Here is an 18940-nt window from a genome sequence, read left to right as displayed (position 1 = left end):
CTTGGCCTTACAGTCTCTTTGGCAAGGTCACACCATAACTGTGCAGTGGGTCAATCAAATTTTTATGACACCAAATTACAGGTTATAACTTTCTGAGCAGGCCTTTCAGGGTTTAACTTCTCTTGATCCACCTCAAAGATCAGGCAAATTAATTACTAAACAAAAATTGCCACGGTCACCATTTATTGGAAGCTCGTTGTATGTCAGTAAGAATGCATATTAATCAAATCCTCATTTTTATGGGCTTCGGTTGTTAAACACCTCATCTAAAAAAGCAGCTTATTATTCCAGCACCTCAACCTCTAGGTATTTTATATTTATATGCCAAGGAAATTCTCAGGCTCAGCTTATAAAATATGAAAGTAAAAGCACAGAGATTTCTAGCCAGAAAACAGGATTACCTTTTATACTTCCACTAACATCAGGTCAATATTAAAAAATATGAACTGTAACTAGGAAAGAGTCAATGTTGTAAAACTCATTATTTTTAAAAATACATATAAGACAATTTTCTTTAAAGGCATGGACAGTAATAAAAATGCTAATTCAGTAGCCTGCTCTGTCTCCTCAAGGCAGAAACGAGGCCCTCTGCGAATTGCCATGCAACAAAAAAAGAAATCGTAAATGTAGGATAGAAACATTGGCTCTCCCTGTTCTCTGCACCTTTCCTAAACACCAAAAACACACACCTGCTCAGTATTCATCATGTAAAAGACCAATTTCTCCATGGATTTCTATTCTCATTCACATTATAATACCAACAGCTCAGTTCTCTTAAGTATTTAGACCTAGTACTATAAATGTACATGGTATGACAAAACCCTGAAACATCTCACCAAGCGTGACATAAGCACAGATGAGCTGGGGTATAGAACTAAAAATATTCTTTGATTATAAAAGTCATTTTTTTCCTTGAAATTTGTTACTCAGTAGATTTTGGCAGTTATAATTATTTCTACCAAAAGCACAAATAGTTAATGCACATCATTGCTACAAAATTCACAGTAAGCATAATGTAAAAAATATGAGCAAAAAGTCAACCAATAAATGACACAAAAAGAAAGGAAACAGAAATAAAATACAGAAGCAGGAAGAAATACACCTAGGATAGAGGTACTGGAAGTTTCTCTCTTCACAAAAACATGTTTTTTTTTTCCCACAATAAGAACAGGAGGCTTGTGTGTTCATTTTATAGGTAGAGTTAATGTCATCTCTAAAATGCCATTTGAAAACAAAGGATTTGGTCAAAATGGTGTTCCCATTCTCTGAATTCAATGCTGATGAGAGGGACATGTGGTAGAGGGGAGAGAAAAGTACAGAAATGGATTAACTCAGTGGGCTGGAAGGAAAGACTTCAGGTACTGCCAAGGCCTAGGGAGCCAATCGGGATCACCCAGGGTACTAAGATGCGCTCATGGAAATGGAGAATGGAAGAAGACAGTCACAAAATAATGCACTATTAAACTTCCATCTTAAGGCAGTTCTGATTCCATATCCTCCATCAATTAGCATGTCAATTAGAAAAAAATAAAAAAGGAAAAAGCCCCACCTAGTTACTACTACTACTACTACTACTAACGACCATCTATAAAGGCAAAGATCATGTTACTTTGATCATTAATGCTCCTCACTTTCTAGCTCAACAAACATGTACTAGACTGAATCTGATGTGTATTTCCCTTTACTTTGGCTCAACTGATCAAAACACAGATAATCTTCTTTTTGAATTTAGGTATAATTAATCTTTCTCTCAGGATTTTTGCTCTTCATAGACTGATTTCATAGAGCTGTGTGAGTATCAACAGTATATTCTAGAGTAAACAGAAAAGGAAAAGGCAGTACATCTAGCAAAATGTCATACCTGGGGGTACTTCCTGTTGTTCTTCCGCAGGGGGCATGTATACTTCTAAAATAAATAACAAAATTACAATCCATTATATATTGCTGACCAGTATTTAAAAAACAGATTGTATTTAAGTTACTGTGATTATTTTTACAGACATTTTTGGGATTTGATTGCAATGATCACAAAAACATTAGGTTACAACAAAGAATTAGCTATAACCTGGCAAAATGTTGTTTGCTTTGCAAATGTTCTGTAAAATAGGCTTTCCGTTATCTGCCTAACTGACTCACTGCCTGGGCAAAGGAGATATGAACTAAAACCTAGGTCTTCACCACAATTTTGCATCAGACTTGATAAGAAAGCTGAAGAAAAGATATTTAAAATATCTCGTTAAAATGTTTTTAACTCATAACCCTAATTTTAATGTGAACAAAAGACAAAGAAACTGAAATACAATCCAAAAGTAAATCCTTATCCTTAATAAAGTTTCTGAAAAATACTATTCTAAGCCTAGACAAAAATATGGATATGACTTTAAATATCTCACCTTTTCCCCTGGCTACTTCAACCCATTTGCAACTAAAGAGACTATAGACCTTATCACATAATGGTATAATAATATATTGATCTAATTCACTCTATAAAATTACATATATATATGAAGATCTTCATATCTAACAACCCACTGAGCATTACCTTAACCTAGAGATAAAATTGTATCAGCTTTCCTTTTGCTTCCTAAAGACTTGTTAATTTTATTTATTTTTTTTAAGTTTTTAAAATTTATTCATGAGCGACATAGAGAGAGAGAGGGATGCAGAGACACAGGCAGAGGGAAAAGCAGGCTCCATGCAGGAAGCCCAACGTGGGACTCGATCCTGGTTCTCCAGGATCACACCCTGGGCTGGGCTAACGGCGGCGCTAAACCGCTGAGCCACCCAGGCTGCCCTGCCTCCTAAAGACTCGTAACAGACTTTGGTCAAAAGGAAGAATTTTTATAGCATTTTTCTAAAACTCTTGTTAATTATGCAGCTATTTTAATCATTTTCCTTCTGACATTAATTTGCTTCTAATTTTAAGAATAATACATACCCGAATGGAAGATTTGGAAATATTTTACATACAAGGAAAAAAATCTCACCTATTCCCACTGATCACTATTAATATTCTGGCATATTTTGTTGTTTTAGTGGCAGTACTGTGAGTGCTTACTAGCTTTCTCCGTTGTGACTGGCTTGTTAAGGTTTGCGTACTGATTTCACTCTTGGTTAAATCAGAGATCTATTAGCACTTTATCATCTTCACTAATATTTTTTTCTCAGAATTTCTTTTATTTGTCATTTTAGGTTTGAAAAAACTGTGTGCATCATAAAGTATTGATCACTTTGTTATTTCCATCATTGATGTTATACTAAGAAAGCCTTATTATTATTATTGCAAGATAAATTTTCAACTGATTGTATTCAAAAAGTATACATTTAACAAATTTACCTGAAATTTATTCTGGTAACAATGTAATGAGAGGATTTTTTAAAAGGTAATTATGAATTAATTATATCAGCACAACCTGATTTTCTTTACTCTGGAACTTGTTAAATCCACTTCAGTAAGGCTTTCAACTCCCATCTTCATGAGGGCTCCCAAACATATCAATCTCAGGTCTCACCCATCTAGTTCATATCATTGGTATATCCAACCTGCTACTTGAAACCTCTACGTGGGAATCTCACTTCATTCCCAAACTTAAAATAAGCCTTGGTTTTCTCCTCTAAACCAGTTTCTTATATATCCTAGTTTTCTTCTTGGTAGATTGCCTCCTCATCCGACAGTTATTCAAACCAGACCAAAGTCTCCCTTTATTTCTCTTTCCTTCACAACCATCAGAAAGTTTCATCAGTTGTAATTCAAAAATACATTTAAAATACAAGACTTCCTCCTCCGTGTCATTTCCACTGCCAGAACATTACTCCAGGCCACCATGATCACTTCCTGGATTGGTACAATCATTTCCTAACAGGGTGGTCCCTGCCTCCATTTTTGCTCCATACAATCCATTTCCTAACTAGGAATGAAAGTAATTGTTTAAAGTAAGTCAGATTATGCTATATCCCATTTAAGTATCTTTCCCAGATTCCCAATGCACTTGGAATATAATCCAGATTCATTAGGTCCTCCGAGTTCACAACTGATCTGTCACCTGAATCTTTAATGCTTAAGCCAATTCAAGTTTATTTTCTATTACCTGTAACAGAAAATAATCATCCTGACACAGATGGGGAAGAGGGTTTAGGCACAGGGTTGATATAGCCTAACCAGTACTTTTGAATAGAGCACCCTAATGGCATCCTGACAAATGGATTTGAAGAACACAAGTATCTAGTTGAGAAGATGGGCTAGAAGGCTACCACTGTTGTCCAGGAAGGTGATGAGGGCTGAACTAGAGCACTAAAGCCACAGAGAAAAGAATGGATTTGAAAACCATTTGTCTAGGGATGCCTGGGCAGCTCAGTCAGTTAAGTGTCTGCCTTTTGGCTCAGGTCATGATCTCAAAGTCCTGGGACTGTGCCTTGCATTGGGCTCCCTGTCCTCAGGGAGTCTCCTTCTTCCTCTCCCCCTGACCCTGCTCCCTGCTCGTGCTCTGTCTCAAATAAATAAAATCTTAAAAAAAAAAAAAATAGTCGGTCCAGCCGAACAACATAAAGAACCCAATTTTTAACCCATCCCTGCCCAAAGCTAACACCATCTGACAAAACCACCCCCTCGTTAGAGGAGCCTCGCCGAAGCCAGTTATTTGCTATTGTAGTATCCTGGTTTTATCTCTTTTATCGCCCTTTTCATAATTTGTAGTTACTTTATCATATTTGGCCATAAGAATGCCAATTCCAAGGAAACCAGAAATGCTATCTCCATCATCTTCGCTTGCACTCTCTTAGCCCCGGCCATCCTATAGATAGCAAAGTGTCCAATACGTATCTCTTGAATACATGAATGTAGTTTTAATACAAAAAGTAAAACTATCTCTATAAAATTAACTTACCTTCTAAAATTATGTTTGAATCTTCTCCAGCATTATCTAAAAAAAAAAAAAAAAAAAAAACCAAACACATTTTACATTATCTCACACTAGATCCTTAAATTAACTTATCTCTACTAAGATAACTAAATTTGGCTCTTTTTAGACTGGGGCTTCTTATGGAGACTCCTAAGTATTTTTTTAAATTTTATATAAATTCAGTTAATTAACATATATTATGGGTTTCAAAGGTAGAGGTCACTGATTCATCAGTGCTCATTACATCACACACCCTCCTTTTTAAAATTATTTTTTAATGGTTCAACATCTAATATTATTCTAAAATTACCCAAAGAATATCCACTAATTACTTTTTTTAGAGGCCAGTGATTTATCAGTCTTATGTAACACCCAGGACTCATTACATCACATGCCCTCCTTAATACCCATTACCCAATTACCTCATCCCCCCACTCCCCTCCAGTGACCCTTAGTATGTTTTCTATGATTAAGAGTCTTTTTTTTTAAGATTTTATTTATTTATTCATGAGAGATACACAGAGAGAGGCAGAGACATAGGCAAAGGAAGAAGCAGGCTCCCCGAGGGGAGCCTGATGTGGGACTAGATCCCAGGGCCCCAAGATCTGCCCTGAGCCGAGGGCAGCTGGTCAACCACTGAGCCACCCAACCATTCCTGATTAGGAGTCTTTTATTTGTCTCCCTCTCTGATTTATATTAGCATATCAACTTTAATTCCTAAATTATATTCAAAGAATATATCAAATAGGCCGACATCATCCCTGATGACATAAAACTTGCATAAGGGAACAATATTGACAATATACAATTACTTCCTTGGATACTTGAACATGTCTTGTATTTTTTACTACCTCTGTCTTTATTCCACAAGCTATCAGACTTTTAATAAATATAAGGGGGGTGGGACTGACTTGCAGGAGACACCTGCTTAGAGAAAGAGCTTACCTGAACTTTCTAGCCCTTCATTTTCCGATGGTTCATATACTAGAAGATACACAGAAAAAATAATCCGTTAGGACTACATAATTCTCACTATGACACAGCGTTCGCTCTATGGTTTCATGAGCACAGATGATGTCTCATTCGTCCTTGAACCCTGGGGCATAGTTGCTGGGAAGTGGCAGGCTGAGGAGGGGGGCAGTTTGGTGTGGAGTCAAACAAGCCCAGATTCCAAGTAGGCCAGCCCCCTTTTAGCCAAAAGAGAGCGGCAGTTACAGATGTTTTTTTAGTGTAAAATGGGGGAAATTAAGGTTCTTCCCCAATTACTTGTTACCAGGATCCAAAATCTGTTTACTCCCAGTGGCAGTGAATTTCCTTTCTCTATTTTTTTCATGTCTGCAGGGGAGGGTTCTGAGCTTAGGCAACAGCTCTCAGATCTTCCACTTGGGGGCAAACACTCGTGGTGCCAGCCCCACAGCACAAAGGCTCAGCTTACAGGTCCTGAACTCACTGCCCTGCACCCATCATTTCTCCTCTTGTTGACCTGTACGGGGCTCAGTGGCTCTCTGTTCTGCTGTAAAAGATACTCTGGTCTCTTCTCTCGGGCTCAGCTGGGTCACAGCTTTTTTATCAACTTCATCCCAGCTTTTTCCATTCTCCAAAAACGCCTCAAATTTTCTGGTGTGCTTAGAGCGAGCTTTCTTATTTTCTTAGCACAGTTATAAATGTATTCCTTATGATCATTTAATAAAGGAAATTTTTCGAGCACCTACTATATTTCAGATATTATTCTCAGCACTGGGTAAAGTAAGGGAAAATTTTTAATCCATCATCCTCTGTCCTTCTGGTGGTTTTGGTAAAACAAAGGGGCAGTGCCTGTTTGCTCGCTCCGTTCCTTTGAACTGTGTTGTATTTAAACATGCTCAAGTCTCTACCAACTTAAAAAAAAAAAAAAAAAAGGCCCTTTATTGAGCCTACTTCCCTTTTCCCCATCTCTCCCCCTCCATTTCATAATCTAATTTCTTCAAAGTCATTTACATTTGCTGTCTCACTCCTCCTTTCCTTCCTGAACCATCTCTCTTGCGGCCCTGACTCCTCCCTGCCACAGCTCCTCTGAGACCACCAGTGAGCCCCTCATTCCATCTAATGGAGGTGTTCCACCTTGCCAAGTTAGATCTCTCAGCAGCTCCTTCCTTCTCAAACACTACTGCCCTTGGACTTCACTGTGACCATGTTCTCCTTTTATTCCTTCTTTTCTCCTCAATCTTCATCACCTACCCTAGTCCTACCAGGCATTAAATATTGGCTTTCATGGTGGTGAGCCACAGAGCCTCCCATTCCCCCCAACTCAGTCCTCCCTTCATAAGTGATCTCAGCCTTTGGTTTCAATTACTTTATCTAGACTCAAGATTCCCAAACTTATAGCCAAGAATTAGATGTCTCTGCTGAGACCCAAGCACCAATTGGCTTATTAGATATCCCCCCTGGATGTCTTGACATACAGTCGACATGTACAGACTGGACTCATGGCCTCTTGGCTCATTTCTGTTTTCTAGTCTTGCCTATCTTTGGGAAAAAGCACCACTATCCATCAAGGGAACAAGCTGAACAGTGGATGGGGTTCGTGACATCGTGCTTTTTCAGCCCAGCTATATCCACACACATCACACCCTGTCAATTTTATCTCCTTACATGTCTCAGCTTGTCTGCTTCCTTTTACTGCCACCACCCTGGTATAAACTACTTTATCTCTGTCCTTTGAAAATGGCTCCTGCCAACGTCATTGGGAAGCCACTATCATACTAGATCAAATGCATGTTTTCAGTGCTCACCTTGCGTGACTCCTCAGTGGCATGGGACACTGCTGAACATCTCTTTCCTGAAACTTATCTTCTCTGATTCCTCTTTTGGCAGAGAATAGGACTCGGGGCAAGATCAGATTGAGATAAACGCACTAAACTAACTAGTCCCCACATCCGTTCTTGCTTCTTTCCAGTCTATTTGCTACATGCCAGGCAAAATGTGTATCTGATTCTGTAGTGCCTTGAATGATGCCTAAGGGTAGGTAAACATCCCAAACTATCTCTAGGCATCCTCTGGACCCTAGACATAGTGCAGTCCAAGCCCAGATTAGACTGCCAGCACTCCAGACACATCTTCTCATCTCAGAGGCTTAAGACATTCCAGCCACCTTTCCCTTGACTTGTTAAGGGCTCTAATTTTCACCTCCAAACTTTAGGGAAGCCTTCCCTGGTCCATTAACTAACTAGGTTTTTCTCTTCACTGTGTGCTCTTGTTACACACCATCCTTGTTCTCACCAGCACTTAGCACAATTGTGAGTAAACACTAAATTGAAGTTATCTGTATAATTTCTACCCTCCCCCAACATCCCCCTCTACCAGGTAAAATATAAAGTCTGTGGGAATATGAACCGTGTGTATGTTCCTCACTAGGACTGCTCCAGTCCTATGTTTAGGACATAAGATAGTTAATACATATGCAGCATATGAATAAATCAATCAGATGGTACGATGGTACTACTTGCATTTCCTAGATTTATTTAATATAGGCTAGGTATATTCAAATACATATGCTTCCTAGATTTTTTATGTGTAAAGTTGGTTCCCTCCCCAGCTTTAGTAAGTAAACATGTTTTCCAGGTTTAGGTTCTAGATGTAGGGAATTTAATACAGAATATATTCTCTTCTCCTACTGAAAAATGGTTTTTCTTCATCCTACTTATGGCTTCATTTACATGTTCACTTGGGTTTCCCCATTCTGGTTCCTAAATATCACTAAGGTGTCTTTTTAGAACATAGTGTACAATCCTATTAATAATTCTATTACTTCCCTTTTGTTTGAAAAAGTTTAGGTTTTATAGCAATGTAATCTAAAGATCTTAAAATTTTGAGATCCAAAGTGTCTCAAATCTTGATGACCCCCCTACGTCCTATTTATTACTCTTTTTAACCTGTTGAATTATACTGATTCTGATATTCTGCCTATGAAAATACACTTATTTTTACAACATCTTTTTTAACACAGTATCTAATTTTATACTTCTTTCAAGTTTGATTTTAAAGTTCTCTGGATTTAGTCTGCAAATTCCCTTCCAAACATGTTCTTTCTAGCATATTTAGACAAACATTATAATGAGTGGCAGAAATCAAAAAAGTATCTCAAGTCTCATCTCTCCATGTAATTTTTAATTTCCAAATTCCTATTTTCTCCTTTAAATTTGAAACTGAAAAAGAAAAGCTAGATGCAATCATAGTGGCCAAGTTATTTAATTCCTTATAAAAATATTAGTTCTTAAAGACAGAATCCAGGATTCTTCCAATGGCATCATTCATATCCCCTTAGAGACAGCCACTGTGAATGGTCACCTTCGTAGAACCTTAAATTTTAAATACATATGCTTAATAAATTATAGTGTATCAGGGTTTATACACAGCCACTCCTAATTTTCTTCAATTGAGAACCACTATCATGAGACCATACATTTCTTGACAGTAGGTACTCTATATCATTCATATTAAACATCAAGCTCCCAAAACCATCCAGCACATAGAAAGTCCTCCATATTTACCTCAAGCACTATACATTTCTTCCCACTTCTTGCTTCACACATGAAGTTATGCTCAATTGACTCTTTCCTTTTAGAGTCATTTGTGAAGGTGGTGGAATAAAAATGATACACCACTGGCTTTATCATTTCTTAGTCATATGAACTTATGTAAATCACTTACATTCTCTGAACTTTATTTCTTTCATCTGGGAAGTAGTAAAAATAGAATCTACATCATGAAGTTTAATAAGGCAGAATAGAAGTGCTTGGGAAACAAACAAAGCTATAATTGTCTAAATCTGAATCTAATGCCACTCAAGCCACAAAATTATGCCACTTTCAAGTCTGCAATGAAATTATTTTGTACCTTTCTCCATACTAACAGGTCCATCACCTTTAAGAGTGGGATTACTTTGTAGAAGAAACTAGTCATTAAACTTTGACTAGTTCTCCACCTACCATTTATTTATTAAAATATAATAAAGCATTATATTTTAATCAAAAGAGAGCTATGAATATAAATGAGATAAGGTTTAGTGAATGATTTTCAACTGCTTCCAAAGGCAACTTGCAAGGAGTTTAAGAAATTAGTTAATGGCAGAACCACTGGAGGAGGTAAACAATCTCCCCAAGTAAATTCTTTGAAAACTCCCATTCATTTGGTGATTTTAAGTTATGGTATTTGTAGCTTAAAACATTATTCTCTATACTCTACAGTCAAATTATGAGTAGACTGTAAAACAAGTAGGCGGCTTAAAGTTAAGAAGCATTTCCAAACCTGGTTCATCATAGTCTTGGTATGTAAGGTCATCTGCAAAAGAGAGAATAAAACTCAGTATTAAATGGGTCATTCTATGTAATTGCTTAGCTAAAAAATACAACTTAATCTCAAATACAGAATTATTCCCTTAAATATTAGTGTCTGCAGTCAGTGATAAGTACCTTTGCCCAAAAACAACTAGACAAAAGGACAAGTAAATTATTTTCATAAAAATTCCTCAAACTGGTATAAAGATATGCAAAAGTAGCATTAAAGATTCGTGTTTTGTCATGGTGCCAATGTAGACAAGCTAAAATATGAAAGCTTGATATTCTTTCATAATCTCATCTTGTTATAAAGCAAAAAGACTTGTATTAGGTGTTAAAATTACTTTTGACTCCTTTGAGAGAAAAATCACCAGGTTAACATAGCACTGTAACTGTAAAGGCTTGAGTAATGTTTACAATCTAATGAAAATATTCATCCAATACCTGCTTCATGGTATGTTCTTCCATCATCACCTACTATTGGCTCCATCGAATCTAAAAAGAAAAAATATACACCTCTGTCAAACATGAAAAAAATCAAACACATTACCAGATGCCATTCTAAAGTATTTACAAATTCTAATCTTCACAACTGTGTAAGACAGATATTATCATTACCATCTAATAAAATTTAAGTTGAATACAGTTCCATAATTTTCTAAGTCACAAAGATAGGAAGGAGCAGAATCAGTCAGACTCCACTACATCATACTGCCTTGTCAATTTCCAAATCACATTTCCAGTGTCCTATCTACAAAGAGCAAAGTTCCAATGGTGGTTTGAAAAATACATCTCCTCTTTTCCTCATTCCTCGATGTAATATTAAACTATATTCAGGAATTTCTATAAACATCTGGGCAACCAAAAATGATTGTGAGTATTACAAAGAGGACTCTACGATAAATCATAATATTAAACCTGGGGTAAAATGGCCTTGGCCAGTGCTCAAACAGAAATACATTATCACAAACCTGGATTGTCCTGTTCATACATCATCTCTTCCATATCCTGATTATAAGCCGGTGAAGCTGTAAGTTAAGAAGTGATTAGGAAATTGCAAATATATCTCAAGAACGATTATACTCAATATTCAAAATAGGAAAAACACATCTAATAATAACAGAATTGTAAAATCATAATGATGCTCACATTTATATTCACTCATAGAACACCCGGGTGCTACCTTTGCGAAATGCCAAATACAAAGATGAATGAGACAGTCTCCATCATCAATGGGTTTATAATCAAACCACGAAATGGTGAAGTTACAGTCTCATTTAGATTATGCAAGTTCAACTACATTCAGCAAAAGACTAATGAGAGAGAGACTGAGAGCAAAGAGATGGCAGGTGAGCCGACCTCTCATCCACTCAGCAAGCACCTGCCACAGAGTGTGCCTGAGCAAGGACACATGCGCATGCACACACACACACACACACACACACACACAACTTCCCAGCCCCTCACACTTGGACTCAGTACCTGAGGACTCCCAGACTGCAATATAATTCTAGTATTTATAAATACATATTGTTGAAACAATATAGGTCCTAAATGCCAGCCAAGAATATCATGTGGTTCTCATGTACAGAGAAAGGCATCTCTATTCCAGCACTGGGAGAAAAACTAGTCAACACAGGCTTTCTGAAAGATGACATGTTCCTCTCTAATGAGGCCATTATCTTCTAGGGATGTGTGACCAGTGACAATACACAATTGTGACTTTTCAATATATTATATATATTATATTATATATTATATGTTTATATAATTAACTATATATTATATGGTATTTTATGATATAAAATATATTATTAATAGATATTCACAGATAATGTTTTTCTCTCTCACAATGTTCTTTTATAGGAAAAGACTCATTCTAATTAAAAAAGGATAGTATTAAGCTTAAATCTCACCTGTCTCTTCTATATGGTAACTGTCTTCAGTTTCTGAAAAGAATAACATCAAATCAATAGTACCACTTTCATAAAATTCTACAATTTTACTGTAGAGTATATTCTTAATCTATGCTTATCATTGATCTTATTTTGAAAGCAAATAATTATTAAAATAAAACATGAAAATAGGCATTAACTGTCTGCTAAAGACTTTATCTTATTACTAGAACTACACCTAGAAATGCCTCACACATTATCATAGATCCACTCAACACCACCGTAGCCTGTACTAACGACAGGATGATTTGAACAGAGTAACATAGTGACAAGGCTGGACCCAGGAAAGGGGCTAATTCCTAGTCTACTTCAAGTTCCACTGTGGTGTCCTATTTTCTCCAGAAAATAGTGTCTACAGATGGGAATACAAGGAAGAATGAAGGAAACTTTCTTTTTTTTTTTTTTTTAAGATTTTATTTATTTATTCATGAGAGAAACAGAAACAGAAGCAGAGAGAGAGGCAGAGACAGGAGAAGCAGGCTCCACACAAGGAGCCCAATATGGGATTTGACCCTGAGATTTCGGGATCACGCCCTGAGCCAAAGGCAGACGCTCAACCACTGAGCCACCCAGGCATCCCTGAAGGAGACTTTCTAGCAGGGGAGCTAAAAGGCAAATGTGTTCATAATACTCCTAGTAGCAAAGTGCTGCTGCCACAGAATCCTCACTACTCCACTGATCCCGGTTAATGTAAAAACTATATGAAGTGTAACAACTCTTAATTTCTGAAGACTTTTAACAAACAACTTTTAAGTTGTTCAACCATTTACCAATTTTAAGTTCACACTAAATCTACACCCCAACTAAAGTTTAGGTCAGAAAGTAAGGTTTTCTCAATTTATAAACTTTTTAGAAATATTTCTTCCTACCCTCAATCTATAACTCCTAACCTTGAAAATATCAAATTCCCTATGTGAGTGTCTTAATTGAATTGTGTTCTATAAGGAACATCTAAGATACCAAGATTCTGAGTAACTGTCAATCTTCCTGAGCCAACCTGGCTGAAGACAGGAGGGAGCAAGAGACATTAGGAAAATGCGAAATCATTTTATCAACATCCCCTACTTAGAACCATTTTTTTCCCCAGAGAAATCATATGATAATTAAAAGTCTAAAGTTCTCTTTTTTAAATAAATAGATAAATAAGTAGATAAATAAATAAATAGATAAACAAACAAATGTATGTATGTATGTATGTATGTATGTATTTGAGAAAGAAAGGGAGAGCAGAGAGTGGAGAGGGGAGGGAGAGAGTCTCAAGCAGACTCCAAGCTGAGTATGGAGCTGACATGGGGCTTGATCTCATGACCCTGAGATTACAACTGTGAGATCAGGACCTGAGCCAAATCCAAGAGCTGGACACTTAACCAACTCCACCACCCAGGCACCCCAAAGGTCTAAAGTTCTAAAGTTGGTCGGTCTATAAATGCTTATTTTCAAAGCATAATGCAGCTGAGCTCATATACAAACTCAAACTCATTTTGAGTGTACATTTTTCATAGAAAATTATGCATTGTATACAATTTTGCAGGTTGGTGTGGAAACTAAACCATTGCCTACAACATTATTTCTATGGAAATGTGCATTTCCTGCTGTCAACAATAGGCATAAATGTAAATTTTTTGAAACATATTCATTCATAAATCAAGAGCTTCTGGCTTCTAAACTAGTTTCCCAATGCATTAAATATTGTGAAAAGGAGATACATTTTACTTTTTCGTTACTTTTATGTCCTAGCAACCATTTACCAATTGTATTGTGACCAGGCTACCTCTCCATCCGATTCTCATTGGCTATCAGCATAGACGTACAGGCCTTAGCTTATTCATACCCAGAAGCCTAGGACAGGAGGTGAGACACATGAAAAAATAAACAGCCTAGCCACACTTCTGCTCAATCTTGGCTGCACTTTGGTATGACCTGAGGAGCTTTTACAATTAGCCATTTTTGAGATCCCACACCCCAAACATTCTAATTCGCTTTGTCGGGGCGGGGGAGGGGTGTGTGTCAAAGTTTTTAAAAGCTCTCTAGGTGATCTTAATTGCATTCAAGATTGAAAACTATTTGTAGGAACATCAAGTACATCTTATATGGACCATTTTCACAAGAAATTCTTTCTCTGGCTCCACATCCAAGACCTTATGTTTCACTAGTATTCATTTTAAGTATAAAATCATATACATACAATTATATCATTTATATACTTATATATTCTGAATAAAACATTAATCAATCAAAGTACAATTTGTGGATTAAAATCTTTCGGGGTGCCTGGCTGGCTCGGTTGGTAGAGTGTGTGACTCTTGATCTTAGAGTTGTGAGTTAAAGCCCCACATTGTGCACAGAGCTTACTTTAAAATAAATTAATTTAAAAGTTAAAAAAAAATCAAGAACTCATTAAAGTCTTAAAGGACCACCTTAAGAAGGAAGAACAGAGAATAGATACCATAAGAACAAAGCACGTGTGCTTATTTAATGAGGCTTCAAATAACTGTGATAGTGTCACATTAAATCATAGCAGAACACAAAATATATGAAAAAGCTTTTATCATCACAGAAATTACTTGTCTCTATATGTCAACAGTGAGTAACTACAGCTCTAACTTGCCTACTGCAAATGATACAAGGCAGCTACTCAATGGATATTTAAATAATCAGCATTTAATTGAAGATACTGACACAGAACAGATGTCAGCAAAGTATGGTCTGTAGCTCAGAGCAAACCTGTTTCCTGATTTTGTAAATAAAGTTTTATTGGAACATAGTGATACCTACCCATTTAGGTATTGTTCAGGGCTACTTTTGCACTATGACAGCAGAGCTGAGTAGTTGCAATAAAGGCCATATGGTCTGTAAAGCCTAAAATATTGATCCTCTAGCTATTTACAGGAAAAGGTTCTCAATGCCTGGAATAGAAGCTAAGAATTATGTTCTTATGTGACTGTTACTACAGAGTTCATGTTAAAACAAGTCTGTGATTGCAAAGTAAAATATTTTATCAATTTTCTGAATTTCTTCTAACACATGGCACTGTAGGAAGCAGTGTAGAGTAAAAGTAATGTGCTAAAACATTTCACTTTCCATAAGGAATTTATACATTCTGACAGTTTCCTTAAAAGTGCTTTGAATCAAAATCAGGGTATCTATTTATTTTAGGGAAAAACTTAGTTCTAAATGGACTTCCCAGCTTCAACTTAAAAACAAACTTCAGATAAAAATTTTGATTTTAAAGGTATATAAGAAAGACTTCAATAATCATAACTACAAACTATTGTGTTTTATTCGGAAACAAAAATGTGGAGTATTTTTTCTACCTTCATGAAATGTTCCAGTCTCCAGGGGCTCATATCTATCATCTGTATCACTTCCTACAAGGAAATCATCATCTTCTGGTTGTGGTTCTCTCGCTTGCCCATCCTCTTCTTGTTGCACATCGTCTCCTTGAACAATCATAATGAACAAAGTCATACGAGTCCACAACAAGGCCCACAGGCAGCAGCCAGCATGGACACATGAACCCCTTCTGAAGGGCTGCCACGCAGGCAGCCAGCATGGACACATGAACCCCTTCTGAAGGGCTGCCACACACCTGTTTCTGCTGCCGCACACTCCCTGCCCCCTCATCTGGACCATGGCACATAGTGTTGCCCACTTTGAAGCTCTGTCCTCATTCCAGTCAAGTGCTAGTCCACCTGAAGTGGGAAAGGTCTTCTCTCACTAGAACATGAACTCACCAAGCACAGGGACCTCATATATTTTATTTACTATGTATGCCCAGCACCTAGGGCCATGCTTAGCGATAGAAAATGCTCAATAAATATTTAAGGAATGAATAAATAAGTTTATAATTATTAATATATTTGCCTCTTCAATTATCACAAGGTTAGAGATCACTTGTGACCTCTTATTGAAAGTGGCATAAAACTCCATGTAACAATCTTAACTCTATATGGAGGTTCTATTGCAAAGAAGAGCTGGATACCTCTCTAAGCTATATGCTAGGTCATCTACATTAGGCCACCCATGTTAATTTACTTTGCATCTAAATATTGCTGTGTCTAGCCTGTAAGTTATGCAGAAATGCCCATTTTTCTCTTCTGAGAAAAATGATATACTGAACTATTCTGCTTCTTTTGTGTAGATGTTGGATATGCTACATTATCCCTCTGCAATATGGTTTAGCTTGTCATTAACGGTGTAAAAAATTCTCCCAATAGTAACTTGATATGGCTTCAAGCAGAGTAGGTCCTATACATAACACTCTAAACAAGCCAACTCAAGTGACTTAGCTGCATTCACAGGGCAGTGAAGTGGTTAGGAGTGTGAGGTCTGGAATGTATGGCTCCAGATTTAGTTTTTCCACACCAGCTGTGTGACCCTGGAGAAGTTACATGTCTACCTGGTGTCAAGGATTTTTCTTCTATAAAAAGGAAATAATAAGAGTGCCTACTTATAGCAGTGTTATGAGGATTAAAGCACTTGGAAAGCTGCCTTGCCCAGAATAAGAATTTAAGTGTTATTGTTCATGTTGTATCATTCTTGTTACCATCTTCATCATCATTGTACGGATATTGCTATTTCTGCTGCCACTGGACTCTCCTCACACACTGCAGGAAGGCTTCCTTCCCTCACCTTTAGTATGGCATAGTGATGCTCTCCACGGGTACTGAACTACGTGGGCTCATTACTGCCACACTATGTATCTGTTTTCTGTCTTCATCACAGCCTGCTACATCGTTTCTCCTCATTTCAGATTTTCTACTCATCAGCAAACCAGACACCAAGTCTAATTTCTATCACTGATTTTGCCTTACCCCCCTTTCCATATTCCTTCTAGCCATAGTATGTTCTCCAATGCAACTTTATGGTTTTCATGTGAGCAGGATTTAGTTCTCAGCCACTGCTAGGTAATGGAAAGTCTCTGTTTTCTGTAGGGAAACCAACCAAACATCCCACATTATCTGTGAGTCTCCCTTGCTCAGTCAGTGACAGCCTGGTATGAGCAAGACAGTCCTCTGAAGGCTGACTATGTCTGAGGCAATGCCAAGCCCTCTGCAGCCATTACAGTAACCCAAGGAAGTAAGTACTATTATCCCCCCCTTCAAAGGACAAGGAACTTGAGAGACTCGGCTGATGCCGCACAGCTAGTCCGTGGTAGCTACAGGGCCTGAAACACAATAGTGAAACAGAGTGCTGTGGATAGTCTACCACAGAGATAGTGGTCAGGGAGGCCACTTAGTCGGTTAAGATGTGAAGACTGGAACACACACACACACACACACACACACACACACACACACACGCAAGATATAACAAGTACAAAGGCCCTGAGGCAGACAGACTTGGCAATTACAAGGAAAAGAGAGAAGGTTGTTTGAGCTAGAGAAAAGTGACTGAGGGGAAAAAAAAGAAAAAGACCAGCTCTACACGAGGCACATCAAATGCAGACCCAACTGGATGCTGTTGCAGGAGGGGATGGTGATGCTGCCACCGTGCCATCCAGGTACGTGCTGGAGGCTAAATCGGCAAGACCGGCCCGTGGGTTACATGAGGCAAGAAGAGGAGAGAGAAAGTAAGGAAAACCCCCAGGTTTTTAGCTTCAGCTACTAAGTAGAGAGGAGACCATGACCTAACATATAAAAACATACAATAAAAGCCAAATTTTAAGGAGTGGAGGAAGAGCTATGAAATGCAAAGGAGTCAAGAATTCTGTTTAAGTACATTTTGAGTCTGAGATACCCACAAAACATGGACATCAACAGGCAGCGGATAAACCAGGAGCTTGGACAAGATGGGGCTCCACATACACACTCAGAAGCAACACAAATAACATTTAAAGCCACAGCTGCTGTAAATTTCTAAATAAAGAAGAGGAAGGCTTGTGGCCAGAAACCCAAGGGTGCTAGACTTGATGTCTTCCCCTTCTATCTGGCTCCCTACACCCACCCACCCAAATGTCTACCATATCTGCCCATGCTTCTCTCTCCCCACCTTGGCTAAATTCAGTTCGACTGACCATCATGACCCACTTGGATCACCAGTACAGCCTCCCATCTCATCTCCCCGCAGCATACTCCCTCCACTTGCGTTCATGCTGCAGACAGAAGGCAGCACCCCTGGTACCCTCCACTGGTTCCGGTTACTCTGTGAATCAAGTACAAACACTTTCCCCCTATGTACTCTACGGGCCAGCCACCCTGATCTACTCTCGGATCCTCTTGTCCTCTGGGATTTTGCACATGCCACGCCCTTTGCTTACAACCTTCTCAGAACAACACTTGCCTAGTGCAGTACGACGCCACTGTTCAGCTACGAAGGCAGAAAGTCACCTCTTCTAAGAAGGCTTTCCTAACCCCAGACTCTACACCAGGCCCACAGAGCCATTACATTTCACCGTTACGGCACTGACCTCATTATATGGCAATCACTTATTTATTAAGAGTGGTGTATCATCCTTGTGTTAGGTTAAAGCTAAAAGATGTAGGAGGGAAAGCTTATGCTTGCTGCTTGCACAGAGAGGCAAATACATGATCTGGTGAAGTGGCTCACCTAGCTGAGCAGAAATGGTAATGAAAGGACCTGGGTTCCTAGACCCTGAACAGCCAATGGCAAAAACCTACAGCTTAGCCACAGCTGGTCTCCCCAGCAGAGCACAGATAGAGCTGGATGGGGTGCTTTATACATGACCCCCAAAACATCTAAGACTGAGTCTTAGTTTAGCAGGCCTGCTAAAGCAGTTTCAATGACAGAGAATCCCATTTGTTTTTAAGAA

The 18940-nt window shown here is 38.1% G+C and overlaps 1 protein-coding gene across 2 annotated transcripts in view; it reads right to left on the bottom strand.

The window, feature by feature from the left end:
* Positions 1-18940, bottom strand: part of ASPH (aspartate beta-hydroxylase) — a 211438-nt gene that overhangs the window by 122490 nt on the left and 70008 nt on the right. For both annotated transcript variants that reach the window (XM_041769500.1, XM_041769501.1), the window contains exons 6-13: positions 15483-15608; positions 12130-12162; positions 11185-11241; positions 10658-10708; positions 10185-10217; positions 5844-5882; positions 4884-4919; positions 1862-1906 (exon numbers count right to left, since the gene is read on the bottom strand). In XM_041769500.1, coding sequence (XP_041625434.1) covers positions 1862-1906; positions 4884-4919; positions 5844-5882; positions 10185-10217; positions 10658-10708; positions 11185-11241; positions 12130-12162; positions 15483-15608 — 420 coding nt within the window. The remainder of the gene's footprint in view (positions 1-1861; positions 1907-4883; positions 4920-5843; positions 5883-10184; positions 10218-10657; positions 10709-11184; positions 11242-12129; positions 12163-15482; positions 15609-18940) is intronic.

The sequence above is a fragment of the Vulpes lagopus genome, chromosome 9, assembly GCF_018345385.1.
Source record: "Vulpes lagopus strain Blue_001 chromosome 9, ASM1834538v1, whole genome shotgun sequence".
In the NCBI taxonomy this organism is placed as follows: domain Eukaryota; kingdom Metazoa; phylum Chordata; class Mammalia; order Carnivora; family Canidae; genus Vulpes; species Vulpes lagopus.
Note: the sequence above shows the minus strand (reverse complement) of the source record. Positions and strands in the feature narration are given on the sequence as shown.